This window comes from Squalius cephalus (assembly GCF_949319135.1).
Source record: "Squalius cephalus genome assembly, chromosome: 18".
NCBI lineage: Eukaryota > Metazoa > Chordata > Actinopteri > Cypriniformes > Leuciscidae > Squalius > Squalius cephalus.
Window position 1 is genome coordinate 8,656,766 of NC_137139.1, and position 20,377 is coordinate 8,677,142.

General features: G+C 37.7%; 1 protein-coding gene across 7 annotated transcripts in view; it reads left to right on the top strand.

Annotated features, from left to right (window-relative positions):
• The window catches only part of utrn (utrophin), a gene marked incomplete at its 3' end in the record, with an annotated part of 238,761 nt that overhangs the window by 73,266 nt on the left and 145,118 nt on the right, over positions 1–20,377 (top strand). For all 7 annotated transcript variants that reach the window (XM_079849569.1, XM_079849573.1, XM_079849571.1 and 4 more), the window contains 13 exons: positions 1,315–1,563; positions 1,781–1,953; positions 6,923–7,073; positions 8,113–8,288; positions 8,645–8,780; positions 11,820–11,969; positions 12,508–12,690; positions 14,277–14,378; positions 14,995–15,109; positions 15,197–15,399; positions 15,546–15,663; positions 16,272–16,477; positions 20,183–20,337. In XM_079849569.1, the coding sequence (XP_079705695.1) occupies positions 1,315–1,563; positions 1,781–1,953; positions 6,923–7,073; positions 8,113–8,288; positions 8,645–8,780; positions 11,820–11,969; positions 12,508–12,690; positions 14,277–14,378; positions 14,995–15,109; positions 15,197–15,399; positions 15,546–15,663; positions 16,272–16,477; positions 20,183–20,337 (2,117 nt within the window). The remainder of the gene's footprint in view (positions 1–1,314; positions 1,564–1,780; positions 1,954–6,922; positions 7,074–8,112; positions 8,289–8,644; positions 8,781–11,819; positions 11,970–12,507; positions 12,691–14,276; positions 14,379–14,994; positions 15,110–15,196; positions 15,400–15,545; positions 15,664–16,271; positions 16,478–20,182; positions 20,338–20,377) is intronic.

The following is a 20,377-nucleotide window of genomic DNA, read 5'->3' on the forward strand; positions in this document are numbered from 1 at the left end:
TTGTTACAACACTCACTGTTTACAGCTGTTACGGCTTTGTTACAACAGTGTTTACAGCTGTTACGGCTTTGTTACAACACTGTTTATTACGGCTTTGTTACAACAGTGTTTACAGCGGTTATGGCTTTGTTACAGCAGTGTTTACAGCGGTTACGGCTTTATTACAGCAGTGTTTACAGCGGTTATGGCTTTGTTACAGCAGTGTTTACAGCGGTTATGGCTTTGTTACAGCAGTGTTTACAGCGGTTACGGCTTTATTACAGCTATATTTATGGCTGTTACAACAGTGTTTACAGCTGTTATGGCTTTATTACATCTATATATATGGATGTTACAAGTGTTTACAGCTGATACGGATTTATTACAGCTATATTTATGGCTGTTACAACAGTGTTTACAGCAGTTATGGCTTTATTACATCTATATGTATGGATGTTACAACAGTGTTTACAGCTGTTACGGATTTATTACATCTATATGTTTGGCTGTTACAACAGTGTTTACAGCTGTTATGGCTTTATTACATCTATATGTTTGGCTGTTACAACAGTGTTTACAGTTGTTATGGCTTTGTTACAGCTATATTTATGGCTGTTATGGGTATTTTTCAGCTGTGCTTGTCATTTACGGACGTGTTAAAGCTATGCTTTGGCTGTGCTAAGACTATTACAACATTGTTTTTGACTCAGTTATGGCTTTGTTATAGCTGTGTATATGACTGTTACAGCATAATGATAATGGCTGTGTTTACGGTTGTATTATGGCTATTTTACTGTGTTTACAGCAATTACGGCTTTGTTACAGCTGTCTTTATGCCTGTGTAACATAAATTATTCTGGCTATGTTTACAGCTGTGCTAAAACAATGTTTTGACTGTATTAGCTGTGTTACAACAGTGTTTACAACTGTTACAGTTTTATTACTGTTTTATTATGTTTGTTTTAGTGTTTAGTGCTATTCTTTGGTTCTTTTAAGGCTGTAACAACATAGTTTACATTTGTTTAATGCTTTGTTACAGCTGTGTTACAGTAATGATGCCTGTTCTGTTTAAAGCCGTGTTATGCTATTATACGGCTATGTCAAGGCTGTTATGCTATGTTACAAAAATGTTTAAGGCTATGTTACATCTGTTTACGACTGCAACTTTCAACACCATGTTTTTACAGCATTGCCAGCTGATTTTCTGACATTTCCACATCAAATCTTATGAACAAAATGCTTTTATATTGTTAGCAAAGGCTGAATGTGTGAAAGCACCAAATGTATCACGCTAGATTCTTATATTCACTATTGTCTCTCTCTGTTTCTCTGCAGGAGCTTCCTATCATCAGAACTCAGCCGATTGTTGAAGTTGTGTTGGAGTCATCGTCTTCTCCTCCACAGAGATCAGAGTCATCCCTCTCTCCTCAGGTAGAGGGGAGCACATCCGTCTCCCCATCTGACTATCTGCTGGACATTAATAAGGTTCTGCTGGCTATGGCCGACAACGAGCTGCTCCTGAACTCCTCAGAGCTCAGTGGAGGACTGTTTGAGGACTTCTCCAGCCAGGAGGACACGCTCAGGGTTAGACAGTGCCCATGATGTCCAAATATCAGTATACTAGTACAAGTGTTGGGGAAACTACTTCAAAACTCTAGTTTGTCAAGCTACAATCTACTTGTAAAGTTATAAAGCTGCACCGTTGACCATAATAACTTCCTGTTCATGAGAAGTCTGAGACAACACTGAGTGGAGGAATGGGTGTTTTCAGTTGTATTGACTTCTCTGTCTCTGTTTGTAGAGTATAAAGGAGAGTTTGGAGCAGTTGGGTGAGCAGGTTGAAGTGATTAATGAGCGCCAGCCCGATGTGATTCTGGAAGCTTCCAGACAGGAGATGGCACAGATATCTGATGCCCTGACACAACTGAACTCAGAGTGGGACAGAGTCAACCGCATGTACAGTCAGAGGAAAGGGTGAGTGCTGAATGACTCTGCATTCTCCCATAATTCCCTGTTTTTCTGCATCTCCCTGTTATGGCCCATAATCACAAAGTGAACCTAAAAAAAAAAAAAAAGGTTTTGTATTTAATTTGCATTGAATGTTGAAAATTATTAAATGAACCAATGATGGATATAGTTTTGAACTCTGTAACGTCTTTAGTTGTGAGGAAGGTGATTATTCATTCTTAATTTGAATTTAGTGTGTGTGTGTGTGTGTGTGTGTGTGTGTGTGTGTGTGTGTGTGTGTTGTTTGCAGTGGGATTGATAGAGTTTGGATTCCAGCTACCATTTTCTCGTTATTGGAGATACATTTCCTAATGTTATTTTGCCCATTCGTAACATGCTAATGGAGGAGTCCAGGGAAGGATGTAACCATGCATTCAGAATTGGGGTCGGCAAATGTAATAATTTAAAAACCCATAACAGTCCACGTCCTAATCTAAATTTTAGTTGGGAGGAGGATATACCCCCTCAATATATGTGGAGGCTTGGGCTCTGAGTCTAGGAGAATCCGGAGAGAAATGTGTCTAGTCCCTGGATATTATAAATGTATGAGGATGAGAGAGAAACCGAGACCAGCATCTCACTTCTGAACCCTTCATTAATACTGAAAAACATCAAACTCTAATAGACGTATTAAAGCAAAATTAAAATGATGAATAATTGCACCAATGCTAATTATTACAGATTATTAACAAAGATTTTTATTATATCACAGGGTTTTTTTTTTTAGTATGGCTTTTTTTTAATGGCTTTACATTGTAGAACAAGCCCATAAATAAACATCATGGTGCCAAAAATATGGCATATCTCACGAAAAAAAATGTTTTTTTAATGTTTTTAGATGACATCATTATCATCTTGACAGTCAAGCACATCCTCTTCAATTCTCCATTCCACAAAATTATTATTGTTAAGTAAAACATTTTAGTTTAAATAAAGCGAAAGTAAATTATAAATATTCAAAAATATTAAGTGTTGCCTTGGAAATTAACCGAATTAAGTTGAAGCACAAACATTACTGATTGGAAATAAAATTAAAACTACATGTGAAATAAAAGGAAATAACATAATAAAATAATATTTTAAAAAAGGCACTTTACAAAATTGCAAACAACTCATTTTGTTTGTGAAAACTGAAAATATAAGACTAAAAGCAAATTCAAAATATTAGAAACTATAATAGTATATAATTAATACAAAAATAACAACAATGCTACAAATTATTATTATTTTTTTATTCACTGAATGATGATGGCTGTATAGAATCTAGTGAGAATAATTTTTCAGAATTATAATTGCAAAAAAGTCAAAAGTAATTTTTAATGTACTTTTAATTACTGGACAAAATATGAGTGTCATGAATATAATGTCATAATGTAAAAATAGCCTAATGGCCTAAAAAATGGCCTAAAATAAGCTTAATATTTTTTTTCATTCAAAATTTAACTAATTATATATTTCCTAAGAGTTTTGGGTTGAAAATGACCCAGACATGTTTCCTTGAGATCCACTTCAAAGCTCAGTTAATAATGTAAGAGGCAGGTTCTTCTGGAAGGTGAGCAGGATTTCATCTCTGTCAGAAGTCAGTTACACAGGAAGTTTTCCACACCGTTAGACAGAAATGTGACCCAGTTACTCGCCCAGTATCATCCAGCTCCCGCTGAGAGACTTCCCTGATCAAAGACCAAAGACCAGTCAACCTCCACGCTGAACTATCTGCTCCACCAGTTTACCCATGCTGTTCACCAGTAAAACCTGCTCAAGTTACTCAGTTAGAAAAGTGTTTGTGATGAAGATGGTTGCTAGTTTAGCTAGTTTATGAAAACGGCAGGTTCCTCTATTTTAGTAGTTTCAGCAGGCCAGTTCCTTTAGTTAACCCTTTAAGACCCAGACAGCCACCCGTGGCTAAACATGACTATTATTCTATGTTTAATAACTTTTGAACCACTAATCCACTCTGTGTGCTTTAAGAAGAGGATCTTCCCGACTTTTCAGTGGTATCACATAGTCGGACATTCAGAAGCTCTGTAGTAGGGTGGTCCTTATCAAGTCCAATTTTTTTTTTTTTTTTGCAAAATGTTAGTGTCTTAACCTTTTAAACTGTTCCTTTTAACTTCAAAATTAGAAATATGCAAAAATGTTGACAAAAAAAATGATATTTAGAGGTAGCTCAATCATGTGGAAGATTGCCTAAGTTAAGCTGTGCGGTGTTATTGTGATAGGCAAGTAATATTAAAAGTTGCTGCAAATGAACTACATTTTATTGAAATCAGAGCAACACTGACATGACAACAATCTCAAAAAAGCACAAAGTTTTCAACAATCCCTCATTTCTGATGCTCAGCAGCCAGTGTTGACTTTATGCAGTCTGGATAGATCCGTCGGTGATCTTCCACCACATGAAGGAGAAACTGCAGTTGTTCTTCAGAGTGTGTGAGAGAGCCATTGTATTCTTGAATCAGAGCCACTCCTCTCTCGGCGTGATCATTGACTACTTTCATTGCATGGTTGCCTGTGCCTCCTGATAATCTGCTTGATTCGGCCAAAGTTCCGGGTCAATTTCGTAATGTAATTTTTTAAACCAAAAAATGTGCTCTAAACCCAAACAATAACCAAGGTGATCATCAACAGAAATATGTATTGATTCCACCAGGAAAGGTAAATCTGCTAAACCGGGTCATGGATGGATTAATTTGGATTTAGTTTCTACAATAAGTAAACTGAGATATGTATCTAAAATACATATTTAGGAATATATGGTGCATTAGATGCTTTTATGGTAGGGCTGTTAAACGATGAATCGCGATTAATCGCATCCAAAATAAAAGTTTGTTTTTACATAATACATGTGTGTGTACGGTGTATAATTATTTTCTATATATAAATACACACACATGCATGTATATATTTAAGAAATATTTGCATGTATATACTGTGTATATATATTTATAATATATATTATTTATATTATATATAAATATTTTATATATAAATAACACATTTTCTTAAATATATATATGTATGTGTGTGTATTTATATATAGAAAATAATTATACTCCGTACACAGACATAAATTATGTAAACACAAACTTTTATTTTGGATGCGATTAATCGTTTGACAGCCCTATTTTATGGAGATTTTTTGGGAATTTTACTAGCCAGGTTCAATACCAAATCAAATGATCTGTTTTTACGAAAATCATCAAAATCTCAGAAAGTTTAAAGCTATTGAGCCACCAGTAATTATGATGTTACTGCCATAAAAATTGGCATGCTGTATTTTCTTATATAAAGGAACAATTTGAAGGGTTAAGAGCATGACAATTGGAGACTTTAAAAATAAGGACCACCCTACTCTGTAGTGAAAGCGATTACGTCGTCATGTTTTGTTGTTGAGTAAAACAGGAACGAGAGTTGATGCTTAGTCCCACCCCCGTGCCCAGATTGGTTAAAACTGTCATCCACTCAACCAATAAACATAGGTTTTGGTCTTTTGAACCAGCAATTAGCATGTTTCTTTGGAAATTTGAACAAACGCAAAGTGAAAATAGTTTTTGCGTGCATAAAAACACACAAAATAACAGATTTTCTCTCTGACAAAGCATAACACCACAAACCAAAAAGCAAGTGTACACCAGCGGCACACATCAGATGAGGCATTGAAAGTATGTTTTCAAACGAGTCGCTGCACGATGTCCCGGTGGAATCGATTCTGACGGAAATAAGTGGCGGAGCCAAGAGAGTCACTTTTGCTTCAGTCTTATTATATAACAATGCTTTTAATTACTTTAGTTCCTGAACTTTTTTGAGACACATCTACATTGTTAGTGAATAAAAAACACCAGTTTTTCACTAATAATGTTTTTCCTGTAATAATGTTGTAATAACTTGCTTGGGGATTGTTACATGTAGACAAAATTTCATCAGGAAGTCTAAAACATCCTAGTATAACTCGCTAAAGGAAAACAAAATCCAAATTTCAGGAGGTTCTGTTTGAGTTCACTGTCAACAGGTGTTTTTTTTTTCTTCTTAATTCTGGTAAATTCATCCATTCTCAGACAAAATAAATGTAAAACTTTTAAATGATCTAGATGAAAATGCGAAGTTGTCCTGTTTATACGGCACCTGATGACTTTTAGAAAAGCAAAGAAAAGTACAGGCGAGTCTGGCGCCCCAAAAATGTTCTGGTCTTTAAGGGTTAATCAGCCAAAACCGCTCTCCAGAATCACCAACACAACACACACTGCGGTGTGATTTCACTATTATTTATATACTATTATAGTATTAATTCATATTTTGAATTAGCTCATACCTGCATGCTTTTTTGCACATAGTGATCTGTCAGATATTAAGATGTCAATAACTGTTTCCCCACCAGCGCAGCGTTTTGGATCATTTTCACAAAAATGTCATGGTCCCTAGAATATTTTGTATGAATATCTAAACATGCAATATATTAAAAAGTAAGATCAAATCCTCTGCTTTTAAACAACAACAACAAAAATGATTCCAGCTTCATGTATTATATTTTTAGCAACACTTTTATATGGGTAAGTTTCATAAAAAAGCAAAATTTTGAGCAAAAAGCAGGACTCTTTCAGAAGATGTGTCATAGCGCCCCCAGTGGTATAACACTGAAAACACGGTAAATTACGTGTTTGGTGGGGAAAGAGTTAAGATGTGATCTTGTGATGAATTTGAACGTCAGCTCGGCCAGCCGTGTGTGTCGGTACTCTCCGAGAAATGAATTTCTGATGCTGATATTGAGTACTTGAGGCGGCTAGATTTACAATACATCTCTCGCTTGAGAATGAGTGAAACGAGTCGAAACGAACACACACTGCCGCTCTGTTTAATTGAAGAAATGAAATTCAGTGATGTGAGGATATCATCATGTTTCATCTTGTGCTGACGTGTGTGTGTGTGTGTGTGTGTGCAGGTGTTTTGACAGAGCTGTGGAGGAGTGGAGGCAGTTCCACTGTGACATGAACGATCTCTCGCAGTGGCTGAGCGACACTGAACAGATCCTGGCAGACGCGACCCGACCCGACGGGGAACTGGACCTGGATCGCGCTCGGGGACAACAACAGGTCAGAGGTCGAAGGTCACACATCCGTTTTATAATCACACAGTGGTTAAAGATTTGCTTAACAGCAGGTTGTAGGTTCAAATCCCAATAAAACATTTCAGCTACCAGACTCTTTTATTTACAGTTCTCAACAGTTTTGGACTGGAACAACGGTCGGATCATTGGTGTCATGATGGTTGCCTCTCCTGTAGCTCAACATGGGCTCAGTTCCCATCAAATCTACAGCCGGGATACGCTTTAGATAAAAGCATCTGCCACCTGCATTAATGTCAATGTAAAAGTCATCAGAATGTTAAACTCTGAACAGAAGGGCAAGAATATATATCACACAACATAATTATAGAGGGGAGTAATCTTTAATCATGAATGTTAATTGAGATCACTCATCATTCTGTGAGTCACCGATTCATAATTGAGTGATAATTATATGATAATTTAGGCAATGAGCACTTCTAACTCACAATTAAAATGAAAAAGAAATCATTTCTAGTGTATGAGCAAAATAAGCCGGCATCAACCGTCATGTTTGTTCCACTGATGTGTGTATTGAGTGTTTGGAGGAGTCACACTGGCCTCTTCCTCTTCAGTTCACACGCTGAAAACTCCAGCGGGACATTATCATTAGACTCACGCGTGCTGAAGTGTGTTTCACAGTCTGGGAGAGCTTTTGAGGGCAGGTGTCTGTGTGTGTGTGTGTGTGTGTGTGTGTGTGTGTGTGTGTGTGTGTGTGTGTGTGTGTGTGTGTGTGTGTGTGTGTGTCTGTGACATGTGTCTGTGTCTGTCTGTCTGTGTGTGTGTCTGTGTGTGTGTGCGCGTGTCTGTGTGTGTGCGTCTGTGTTCGTGTGTGTGTCTGTGTGTGTAGAAAGTTCTGAAAGAGAGCGAGTTGAATGTGAAATTGTCCTCCAATACAAATTAAGGTCAGGCACATTTCTTGCCCTCAATTGCATATGAAGAGAATTGCCAACGTCATGTTTATCAGTTAAACACGCACAGGCCAACTGTCCATTAACCCCAGTGTCTTTGTGTGTGTGTGTGTGTAGGATCTGGAGGAGGGCTTGGCCTCTCATCAGTCTGTGATGGTGGTTTTGAGCGGGTCTGGCGAGCACATCATCGGTCAGGTGTCGTCCCCTGACGCCGCTCTGCTACAGGACAAGCTGGACGCTCTGAGACACCGCTGGACACGCGTCCAGAGACAAGTGTGCGACCGCCAGCGCAGGTTACCATCACCACAGCACACACACACACATCAGCCAAAATCACAAATCAATATGTACATGTACAGTGGACATGAAGTCTTCACACTGTTTTTTGTGATGTAATAAGAAAGTGTTAGTTCAGGGGGTGAACACTTATGCTGTCAGTTATTCCACGTTTTGCTTTTACTTTTTGTCACTTTGGCTGTCAGTGGCATTGCGTAGGTTGTAATTTGTACATGAAAGGTGCAAAAGTTCTGATTTGAATTATCTTTGTTTTTTTTACATCACAATAATCAGCTTTTTTAACAAGGGTGTGTAGACGCGTCATGTCCACTGCAGAGGCATCCGTTTCTGATGTTGAATGATGTTGCTGTAGGTTGATGGGTGGAGATCCGCTCATGATGGATGTGTTTCAGCGGACGGCTGATCTGACCCAGTGGCTGGAGCGCACAGAGGTTACCGTGGCAACATTGCCCGTTTCAGCCACTGACAACAACCTCAGAGAGCTCAAGGTTACACACACACACACACACACACACACACACACACACACACACACACTGACCTGCGTCATCAGCTGACTACAGTCAAGCTATTCTATTTTTTTAAATATGCATTCATTATATTATATATTAGGGATGCACTGATACCACTTTTTCCAGAACAAGGCCGTATCGATACTTTTATTTTTGATAATCGCGGATGCTTGTATTTTCGTTGCATTTGTAATTTTTAAATATATTAGGTAGAGAAACCAAAAGAATATGAATCATATCCATTGGTTTCATTTGTTTTCATGCTTAATTATGCACGTTAAAATGTACTGTATTGTAAATAATAAAACATTATTAAAAACATAATTAAAGACAAGTAAACAGTCAGTAATAAAAATTAGAACAAATAATCAAATTACATATAGCACAAATAAATACAATAGAACAAATATGAAATAAGTTGTTTTTTTTAGGTGGGTCTGACAGCAGTTTTCATGTACAGAATCTGAATAAAGTAATCAAATCTAAAATAATACCGCGTAGTCTTCACTGTCTAAATTAAATGTAGATGGAAAGTTATAAAAGTCATTCAGTCAAGAGAAGTGAGTGATTTCTTTGTCTTTTGTTGTTTGATTAACATTAAAACACAGCAGCAGGATTATTAGGCTGCTGCCCCTTTAAGACCGAATGAACGGATCCAATAATACTGATACACATGTGTTTTATTTCTCAACTGTTTACATTCACTTAAAGGAATACTCCACCGTCTTTTCATATTAAACTATGTTATTCCCTTAACTAAGACGAGTTGATACATACCTCTCTCGTCTCAGTGCGTGCACTAAATCGCTCTGGCGCGCGGCGAAACTTTGTTCACTCAGTTCATTCAATACGGGCCAAGCAGAGAAGCTACTAAACACCTCTACGTTTTCCCTATTTAAACACAGTTACTCGCGTAGTGTAACTCGACCTAGGACGGTGACACAAAACAAAACATTGCGCTTTTCTAAGCGTGTAAAATGGATAACTATATTGTATGGCGGAATACCATAGCAAGTGCTTGTAAGCACTTCGTCTTGGCGGAGTAATATCTTCACTAGAGGGAGCGGGGGCCGGTGAGAGGATTTTTCACGAGTGAAGATATCACCCCGCCAAGACGAAGTGCTCATAAGCACTTGCTATGGTATTCCACCATACAATATAGTTATCCATTTTACACGCTTAGAAAAGCGCAACGTTTTGTTTTGTGTCACCGTCCTAGGTCGAGTTACACTACGCGAGTAACTGTGTTTAAATAGGGAAAACGTAGAGGTGTTTAGTAGCTTCTCTGCTTGGCCCGTATTGAATGAACTGAGTGAACAAAGTTTCGCCGCGCGCCAGAGCGATTTAGTGCACGCACTGAGACGAGAGAGGTATGTATCAACTCGTCTTAGTTAAGGGAATAACATAGTTTAATATGAAAAGACGGTGGAGTATTCCTTTAAAGGATTAGTTCACCTCAAAGTTGAAAATTGTGTCATCATTTACTCTCCCTCAAGTTGTTTCAAACCTGTATGCGTTTCTTTCTTCTGCTGAACACAAAGACAGATATTTTGAAGAATGTCGGTAAACAGACAGACTTGGGTCCCATTGACTTCCATAGTAGGAAAAAAAAGTACTATGGAAGTCAATGGGACCCAAGTTACAGACATTCTTCAAAATATCTTTCTCTGTGTTCAGCAGAAGAAAGAAATTCATACAGGTTTGAAACAACTTGAGGGTGAGTAAATGATGACACAATTTTCAACTTTGAGGTGAACTAATCCTTTAAGACATAACCGACTGTGTTTACTAGGATACTGTCCAAGATGGGCGTTTTTGCATAATTGTGTGTGAATTACTCAGTTCAAGCGCAAGAAGACGTGAAAGAGAATTCAATTCAGTATTCAAGCGCTGTCAGAGACGCGGCTTTTCGAGACCGATACTGGTATCAATGCATCCCTTATATATAGATTTTTTTTATTTTTTTTATTTTACACTTTGTCTTATTATTTTGTATTTTACATTTATTTTTATTTTAATACTATTTACAAATTTTGTTTTAGTACTGGATTACTAGTTTGGTTTATTTTGTTTTATATACTATATTTAGCTGTTTTTAGTTAAGACTGAACAGAACATTTCCAAAATGATCTAAATGACTCATAGTTTAAGATTGACAGTTTACACTTAAACAAGCTAGTGGAAACTTCAATAATTGATTTAGTTTATCAAAGTTAGTTCTATTAAAAATGTTTTAAGGACACAGTAGTTAGTGACTCAAACATATGCCGTTAAAAGGTTTGCGGTCGCTGAGATTTTATAAATGTTTTTGAAAAAAGTCTCTTCTGTTCACCAAAGCTGCTTTTATTTGAGCAAATACAGTAAATAATGAGAAATATTATTACTATTTAAAAGAACTGTTTTCTATGTGATTATATTGTAAAATGTCATTTATTCCTTTAATCAAAGCTGAATTTTCATTTTCAATGATTACTCCAGTCTTCAGTGTCACGTGATCCTTCAGAAATCATTCTAATATGTGATTTGATGCTTAAATGAAACGTTACTGATTATTATCAATGTTGAAAACAGTTGTTCTGCTTCATATTTTTGTGGAAACGGATACTTTTTCGGGATTTTTGATGGATAGAAGGTTCAAAAGAACAGCATTTTATTAAGAAGAAATCTTTTGTAACATTAAAAATGTTATCACTATCACTTTTGATCGATTTAAAAAATTATTGCTGAATAAAAAAAAAAAAGTTTTCCAAAAACCTGACCCCAGACTTTTAAACAGTAGTGTAAATTTACTCTAAATACATCCTGTAAACACACACTAAAACACTATCAATTTAAAAGCTAAATAAAACTCTGTTTAATTATAAACAATTTTAATTGATTACTCTGTAAAACTGCTGCTAGTGCCTCAGAATGTCTGCTTTAACACACTACTCTCTCTCTCTCTCTCTCTCTCTCTCTCTCTCTCTCTCTCTCTCTCTCTCTCTCTCTCTCTCTCTCTCTCTCTCTCTCTCTCAGGCCTTAACGGAGGAGATGGATGGTCAGAATGAGACGTTGTCATGGCTGAATAAAACTGGCTCTCAGATCTTGTCAAACTCCAGTCTGAGTCCTCAGGACAGAGACATTCATGTGAATAAAATAAGGCAGATCAACATCAGTTGGAGTAAAGTACGAAACAACTCCATAGCACACAAACACACCAAAGTCTCTCTCTCTCTCTCTCAATCTCTCTACCTTAATGTCTCTTTTTGTGTCGCCCTCATGTTTTCACATCTACTCTGCTGTCTGGTGGGTACAATTTAATGATGTCAAATGAGACACACACAATAGAGCGCTGCAGTAATGATGTATTTTTGTAGGCCAACCCGTACTTTTGCATCACTCTGGTTCCCTCAACAAAAACCCAATAGGATTTTTGTATTATTGCAGAAGACTAACAAAAGTTTATGATTCTTACAGGTTTTGTTTGTTATGATAATCTTTACAAATAAACACAACTTTAATGAAAATTCAATTCAAGCGTATTGTAAATCTGGATGTGGCACTCTTCTGGTAATCAAAGTAGGCTCAGTTGTAGGCTCAATCTCAGAATGGTCATTTATATGCTGATTAATCTGCCTGGCTCCTAAACCGGTCTGTCACCACTGCTTTATGTGAAATGGCTGTGATAATGATGTGTAAAGAGTGCCATTGTGTGTGTTTAAAGGTGAGTGGTAAGTTGCTGGATAAGGTGCGTGAGGTGGAGGGCCGTCTGCAGACGCACACACAGGTCCAGGACGAGACCCGGCTGCCGTCCTACAGCCAGTTCCAGGAGCGCATGAACAGACTGGGAGACTGGGTTTACATCTCCAGCCAGTCTCTGAGTGACGTCACACCCACTGAGAGACAGGTCAGACCACATATATATATATATACAGTATAAATATATGCGGAAAAGCGACTCCTTTCCCTCTGTCTGAAATGATCTGGTTTAAAGGGGCGGCTCCTTTAAGGCTTATCAGTAAAAAAATGAACCAGTCAGTATTAACTAACATGGTCTAGCATCCATGTAATGCTGCAAAGTCATTAATGGCCTTTAGAACTGTAATACTCAGTTTTTGTTGCTGTCATAATTTGTTTAACAGTATTGCATTCTAGTAAATGTTTATGTTGAATATTGACAATTAAGCTGATTAGCATATAACATCAACTTGTTTGGGACGCTGGGATCCTTCTGAAGCCTCTACAGAGACGCGGTGTAGGCAAATGTCAGCCGTTAAAGGAGAACTCCGGTCAATTTTAACATTGAGCTCATTTTTTTGTAAATTTGGAGTGCTGTCAATACAGAGAACAACGACAAAAATCGGTGTTGCCTACACCGTGTTATCCTCTTTTTAAAATTTGCACCCTGTTGACTTCAATGGGGCAAGTTTTAAACCTGCTTTTAGCCTCTTAACATCCTTGATGTGTCATTACAAGTGCACAGCCAATGTGAGTGATTCCTTCAGAGTGAACACGGGTGAATCTGACTGCAGTAGATGTGAAAGATATGTATAAAAATGAAGTTAATTGGGCCAGCGCACATACCTGTGTTTACATCCTGTTTTCGGTCGAAGTCCATAGTAGTCGATTGTCGAGTTCACGCGCGTGATCATAGGTAACTAAACCTATGCGTGTGAACTCGACAATCAATTACTATTACAACAGGGTGCAAATTTTAAAAAGAGGATAACACGGTGTAGGCAACACTGATTTTTGTCGTTGTTCTCTGTACTGACAGCACTCCAAATTTACAAAAAAATGAGCTCAATGTTAAAATTGACCGGAGTTCTCCTTTAAGTGACTGAATGCCAGTGGGCGGGGCCTGTGGTGCGATGACGTAAAACTATTTGTCGATGTCTTGATCTGGAGGCAGTCATATGCAAATATATTTGCGTGTGTGATGTTACAGATCCTACAATATAAAAATTAGCTTTGTTTATTATGAGAAGGACGTTTTAAACTATGAAACTTGCAGGATGGTTTAATGGTACAAAGACCTCTAAAATGTCAAAAGATCAAGGCAAATTTGACCCCTTTAAAGCTCCTCCAGACTTAATTATATCATTCTAAACCCTTATGACTGTCTTCTGCTGGACACAAAAAATATATATTTTGAAGAATGTTAGTAACCGAACAGTTTTGGTGACCACTGACTTACATTGTATGAACAAAAAAACACTGAGACACATTTCTCAAAATGTCTTCTTTTGTGTTCGATCGAAGAAAGAAACTCAGAGTGCTGGAACGACATCAGGGAGAGTAAATTATGAGAGAATGAAAATTTTTGGGTGAATCCTTCCTTTTGTTTAAAGCTTTCCAGGACGTTTTGTTCTGTTGTGGTAGTCATCCCAATGAAACCACGATATCTTATAAATGAATAACACGTTTTATTGTCTAGTATTGAGATCTGACTGGTCTGTGTGTGTGTGTGTGTGTGTGTGTGTGTGTGTGTAGGTTCTGGAAATGTCCATGCGAGAGCAGAAGCGAGAGCTGGAAGAGTTGTTGTCTTACTCTATTGAGCTCCAGAGGAAACAGATACTTTTACCACAGGAAAAGGTTTGTGTCGCCCAACAAATTAAACTCGGCTGAGCTTCAATTCACTTACTTTTCTTTGTAAATAATGTTACCGTAATGAATTGAGCTTGACGCGAAAGGTTACACCAACACAAATGTTCTGCATTGAAATTCATTCTGGTTTTCATATTCAGATTGTCTGTTCTGACAGACATAACAGCTATTACCGTTGAGATTTTGTATTCGGGATGGTGTTTACCAAACAACACCAAATACAACAGGTCCAATAAGTAATACCTCCGCCTTATGCGAATTTAAACGAACAAAATTAGAGGCCGTCCAGCATTTTATATCTTTAACGCACTCTTTCAGCTTGGGTAATTTAGAGATTTCACCTGGTTGTGATGAAATGTATAACTGAGTATCATTGGCAAAACAGTGGAAAATAATTCCACGTTCTCTTGTAATATTAACCAAGTGGCAGCAATTATTTTGAAAATAGTAGAGGGCCTAACACAGATCCCTGTGGCACTCCATAATTTACTGATGTTATCTTGGATTTTTCCCCGTTTAAATAGACAAAATGGTAACGGTCTGAAGTACACATGAATAGAGAGGTGGATGAGAATGAGCATGATGTGTGTGTGTGTTTGTGCAGAGTAAAATCGAACAGCTGGCTGCAGATTGGAAAGCTCTGGACGTCAGATTGAAGGAGACGCCACAACAGCCTCTGTCTCCATGGACAAAACAAGTGTCTCAGCAGCACTTCACAAGTGAGTGCTGTGCAGACAGGTGAAATGGACACTCACGCTGCTCTTCCAGATCTAATTGAGTGTTTGGATTGTGTCTGTGTCTCTCAGCGAGTATGGCGTCTCCGGTTCACATGGTCAGTCTGCTGAGCGAGGAGCGCCATCACAGCCCAGAGCTGGTGGGCCCGACTGATCTCAACCAGACGGCCACGGAGCTGGCGGACTGGCTCCTCCTCATCCACCAGATGCTCAAATCCAGCATCGTCACAGTGGGAGACAAAGATGAGATCCGCACCACCATCGGACGCCTGCAGGTCAGGACATCAGAATTAGACCTGAGAGGGTGTTTGCCTTCACTTTGAAGATATTGAAGTTTCATTTCCCCCTACCTGAGCGATTACAGACAACGTCTGGGCCGCTAAACCCTGGCCGTTTTAAAACCCCAGTTTTGTGATTGTAGGTGACTAAGGGAGATCTAGAGCAGAGACATCCACAGCTGGAAGACATCATCACTCTGGCACAAAACATCAAGAACAAAACCTCCAACCTAGATGTGCGAACCTCCATCTCAGAGAAGCGTGAGCATATTATACATCATCTTAATCTTCATTTCATGTTTAGTCTTTGCCTTAGAGCTGCATGATTAATCGTGATTAAGAGATCGTGATCTCGATTCAAACACCCACGTGATTGCACTCATAACTGACAACGATTCGTCTGTGTCTATTAAACCTTTGATGAAATCACAGTGAACAGATCTGTGTTGGTGCTGCCGCTGAGAGAGCAGTTGTCATACATATAGGTGTGAAACAGCTTCACAAACAGTCCTTTCAACCACACTGTATGGTTATTTCTGTTACAAATATTCATATTATCAAAGAAGTACTGGGATAAACGTGTTTAGTTCGGATATAAACACTACGGTAGTGCAAAATAGAGCAAATCACCCATGGAAAGTAACATGGCACTTCAAATAACGATTTTTTCGATTACAATCATTACACCAGTAGGTGGCGACAAATGACTGCAAAAATGTCGTTCAAAAACACTGATTAATCCAGTAATGAAACAAGTGCAGTCTTTGAGTCATTGAATCATTCATTCAAACCGATAAAAAAAATCATTCAAATTAAATAAACATTTTTAAATGGACTGCAGCAATTAACATTTTCCTGCTGTGTGTCAGTGGAGAAGGTCCGCAGCCAATGGGACAACACACAGTACGGCGTGGAGGCGCGGCTTCTGCAGCTGGACCACATGATCGGCCACAGCGACCAATGGGAGGAGCAGAGGCGGAATGTGAAGGCTCTTATTGGTCAAAACGAGATGCATTTCCATAACCTATTGCAACAGAGCCGAGAGCCGCTCACCAAACAGATCAGTGACAACAAGGTGAGAACTTGACCTTTGACCTATATTACTTCTGATTGTTACCTTTCACTCAGTGAGAGGTTCCTACTTTTGGTTAAACACGCAAGATGCTGGTCAGTGGAACAGAAAAGTCAATGCAAGGTTTTTAAAAAGTTGAACTTTTAACTTAACGCTATGCTTTGAAACTCTGAGTCATGCGCGAGACACTGCAAAAGATGCGAGACGTGAGCTCAACAGCTAAACACGTCCGTCTAGCGTGTTTGCATTGAAAATCAATGGAAAAGTAGCGCAGTGGAATGGTTAAACACATTTTGTGTGTATAGCCCCTTAAGTGTGTAAAAATTTGCAGTTTGAGTTATGTTGCTCTTGTTCTTACAGTTCAAAATACAAGACTTGGTCTTGGTCTCCTAAATCATTTAAAAAAGCTAGAGAGATGTCCTAACCTAGTTATGTGTTGCAGAGACATGCACTTTACAACTAAGAAATATTGTGTTGGAAATATATGATGATCAGTGTGATTTGTAGTCGAGCAAACTGAAGTAATCCATCAGGCCTTTTGTCATTTAATGAATGTGGGAAGTGACCTTAAGCTCACCCAAATCTTAGTTGAACATGCATTCTTAATAGATATTCAAGTCTTCCACTAAAGTGGGTATTTCATTGAAGAGTAAAAACTCATGTTATGTTATGTTTTGTCAGGAACTGACAAAATTAAATTGCTTTATTTAATTAAAAGTCTGGAGTGGCTTTGTAAGGTACATGTTCCAATTAAGCCCACAATGCTTTTCTAATAGAACTGTCTCATATTTTATTAAATAAACACTTCAAATGTGTTTAAATTTTGATTAATCATCCAACCTAATTAAAGAACTGCAGATCAAATTGGATAAATATGGATTACAGCTTAAGTAATTGACATTTTTCATCAGGAGTCATAGGGACACTTTAATCTGATCATGGTCCCCGTTACCTGCTCTTATATCTTCCTTTAAGAAAGTCTGATATCTCTCTGGGAAAGACTCTTTCACTCTTCCTCAGGCTCTTCCAATATTTCTTTGTCAAGCTTGAATGGCTTCTCTTTTTTTTAGGCCTTATCGTCTTATCGCCTTTATTATTATTGTTTTTGTTTTTCATTTATTGCCTCAGCATGCAAAATATAAGTAGCTAAAGTTGATGAATTCAAATATATTTTCTGAGCACAGTAAATAAATGAAAAACAAAAACTGTTTTAAACGAGGTTCAGTGTGTTCTTATGTTTGTGGGCTTGTTGGGAACAAAAGAGTCAATGGAGCTGCTCCTAATAAGATCAATGAACAAAAGCCATATTTCTGGGTTATAATTACAGACAGCATTACGTCTTTTTGTGGCTCAAGAAGCTTCTAAAATATTTTCATTTGATGTGGTTATCAACAGCTCGCTAGACATTGTTACGAAATCCAACCTTCAAATACACATTATTGCTTTTAAATGGCAAACACGTCAATCGTATCAGGTTTACATTTTATTTTTTTATGTATTTATCTTTTAATTTTTAAATTCTTGTCAGTAATCAGTCATTTTCATGACTTGTTTTTAAATAAAAAGGGCATCTTTGGACGGCTGTTCAAGCTCAGCGGCAATGTTTTCATGTGACTGTCAGATTGTAGCAACACATGACGGCAAGGAACGGAACGTTTAAATGGCTGTAAATAAAAAGTAAAATGTCAATATCAAATATCTCATATTTTTAATCTTTTGCTATATTTCCCCTACTTTTAAACTCATTGTATTGTTAACAACTTTTAAGTTTTTGGCTGCAAAAAAACTGAAAATCAATGATACAAATAGCAAATGTCATTATGAATTAGTTAGATATTTGCGCTCTGGCAATGACCCAAATTGTTCAAAGCATACAAGCTCTTCATAAGCTTATCAGCATTGAGTTTCACGTGGGCAGGTTGAGTGTCAGGGGCTTCAACAAGTTGGCTGTGTGGTGTAGCAAATCAGCTCAAAAGGGAAATATGAATAATTAATTATCTTGTTAATTAAATTATATCAATCAATTCGTCCAGTATCGATCGTCTATCAACTCTCAGAGAGGATATTTTTTGTGGCCACAGAAAAATAACTTTCTTAGCATGACTGCATCTTCAAAGGGACATTAATTTACAAGTAGTGACCAGAATCAAACCTCACTCATGAATGTGAGTTAAAGTTTTAGTTAACTAAATCACGAACACATAACTAATCTGAACAAACACATACACACAATCATGCAAAAATAGGTCAAATGGAAAGTGTAAGTAAATGAAACCGGTGAGGTTACATGAAGTAGTGTTCTATCATAAAGCATGCATAAAACATTATACAATACAACTTATTATACAAGACAGTAATAATCCTGCATACAATGTCCTGGAGATGTCCATTCACAGAACGTTTGCCTATGAATTAATGCAAAGAAGTCCCTTTTTATGGGCCTTATTACTCTCCCCATAATAAATAATGATAATAATTGGTTCTGCCTGGGTGTTAGTTGCAGTTCAGGGGTAGTTGACAGAATCTAACATATTTTGCTTGTTGGGAGAGAGGGTTTTCTGGATTATTCAGTAAATATAATGAATAATTGTGTGTCTGATTGGTCCAGACGCTACAGTGGTTAAGAGATGTTTATCTCCATTTTACCATTTATCATGACTTTCCCCCATTCATTCTCAATTACCCCGCACTAAACCCAGCGCTCACTTTAGGGGGTCTGTTAAAACTCAGCGGCCTCAGGGGAGGCGCAGACTGTAACTTTACCTGCCGGCGTCGCTGCTGGACAGTGTTACTTTAGAAAAACTAGTGATTTATACACTTTTTAATTTTATTTTTGTAATGTGGATTTTCTCATCCAATTCTTTAAGAAGGCACTGCCCCCTTTAACTTAAGTTGGTTAATAATTTCAGTGCTTATTAAGAGACAACTTATTTATGTAATTTGTAAAAGGTATCAAATCGGTGCTTAGAAACATAGTTATGTAAGTTTAGAGTGTTTAAGATGTGAGGAGGGAAGGGATCTCATCCAGGGTGCCAAAACTGTCAGAAACGGCCTGATTTTACTGTAAATATTTCAAATTCAAAGACATGCAACTGTTCGCAAAACAGCGAGTTGCTGTTAAACCTAAATAAAATTGCTGTTGAACTGTTCAATATAAAATTCAGCTTTAAATTTCAAATCCTGTTTGAAATCTCACATATAACCAAATGAACAATATTTTCACAAGACAAAAAAAGGCTTCTCATCAGTTTCTCATAATTTAATTGAAGAAATCTATCAATCCTCAAAACAATCATTGCATTCTGTTGTATTAAATGATGAATGAATGTGACTACTGTACTGTACAAGTGTTTGAGCTGAAGTGTCTGCTGAAAGAGACACACACACACACACACACACACACACCACTGCAACTGACCTGTAGGGGCTGCTAGAGCCATAATTTCATTGGCTTATTGTTTGGTATTCATATATTATTCAAATATTTTGTACGTGAGTAGATAGTGTTTGCCTTAGGTTAGAAATAAAGATCATAACTTTGTTGATAACGCTTTTCTACAGTCATCTGAGGTTCGGTGTCCTTCAGTCTGCAGCAACAAACACACCGCATCTTGACGTCTACAGTGACTCCACTTGCATTGTCATAGTTGTGCTTTTGTTGTGATGTTTGGACTGTAGTTATGTTCATTGATTTCTTTCTGTTGTCAGGCGTTCCTGCAGGAGCTCGGTCGAGGACAGGAGAGCGTGACTTCCTTTAATGAACTGTCCAATCAGCTTCTGCAGGAGTATGCAGCTGATGACACGCGCAAGGTCAAAGAGCTCATGGACAAACTCAACTCCGCGTGGAACGGCGTCAATAACAGGTATGCGCACACTCGCTGTGTTTACACACACAATCATGCA